The sequence below is a fragment of the Arachis ipaensis genome, chromosome B03, assembly GCF_000816755.2.
Source record: "Arachis ipaensis cultivar K30076 chromosome B03, Araip1.1, whole genome shotgun sequence".
NCBI lineage: Eukaryota > Viridiplantae > Streptophyta > Magnoliopsida > Fabales > Fabaceae > Arachis > Arachis ipaensis.
In genome coordinates, this window is record NC_029787.2 from 2,668,200 (window position 1) to 2,669,100 (window position 901).

Genomic DNA, 901 nt, shown 5'->3' on the forward strand with positions numbered 1-901 from the left:
TAGTTTATTGTAAAATAATGAATTGCAATTATCTTCTTCTATATATGATGATTGGCTTATATAATCCCAAATGTTTCATTATTAATTCATTTAAATAAAGTCATCATGAAGCTACATTAATCATGCATGAGGGTAGCTAGCTAGCTAGAAACTTATATTTTTTCCTAGGGAGTTATTATTGGTTTTGCTTTATTTATTTAATTAAAGAAAAATAAATAAATAAAGTGGAAGCATATATAGCTGTGATGTTGGAGTAGTTGGTTTTACTATTTTTTTTATTTATTTTGGATAAACGTATAATAATAATAAGGTGAAAACTCAGCTAAAGTCGACTTCACGTGAAGTTGATATCTGAGAGTCGTTGGATGAAAATTTAGTCAAATCAATCAAATCATCTAACGGCTCCTAGTTATCAACTTCACGTGAAGTCATCTTCACCTGAGTTTCCACCTAATAATAATAATAATTGTAAATGCATGATGTAATTGTTTGTGTATGTATGTATATGATAATAGCTTGTAGGTATAAAGAAAAATGGGAATGGGAGCTTTGTCTCAAGCGCAAAGAAAGAAGAAGAAGAAGAAGAAAACGAAGAATTGTTATTGCGTGAAGGAATAATAGTAATCCACAAACAAAAACAACAAGTATACCAAATAAACACTCCTTGCTCTAATCATAATAATAATTCAAGGAGAAGAAAAGGAATACCTCAAAGGGCGCCTTTAGGATTCTAAACTAGTACTTAGAAGAATTGATTAAAAAAAAATGTGTATTGTTTTTTTCGCCAATGCTATTTGAACCATCATTTGGGTGTCTCTTTTACACCAACAAAAAGAGATCTATAAAGAAAAATAAGATTATTATTGTTTTCTTTGTGTTTCAAACACTCAAATAGTAGTTT

General features: G+C 29.0%; 1 protein-coding gene across 2 annotated transcripts in view; it reads left to right on the forward strand.

Annotated features, from left to right (window-relative positions):
- LOC107634125 overlaps positions 1–884 on the forward strand; it is a 2,447-nt gene extending 1,563 nt beyond the window's left edge. For both annotated transcript variants that reach the window (XM_016337699.2, XM_021117750.1), the window contains one exon: positions 516–884. In XM_016337699.2, the coding sequence (XP_016193185.1) occupies positions 516–734 (219 nt within the window). In that variant the 3' untranslated portion in view covers positions 735–884. The remainder of the gene's footprint in view (positions 1–515) is intronic.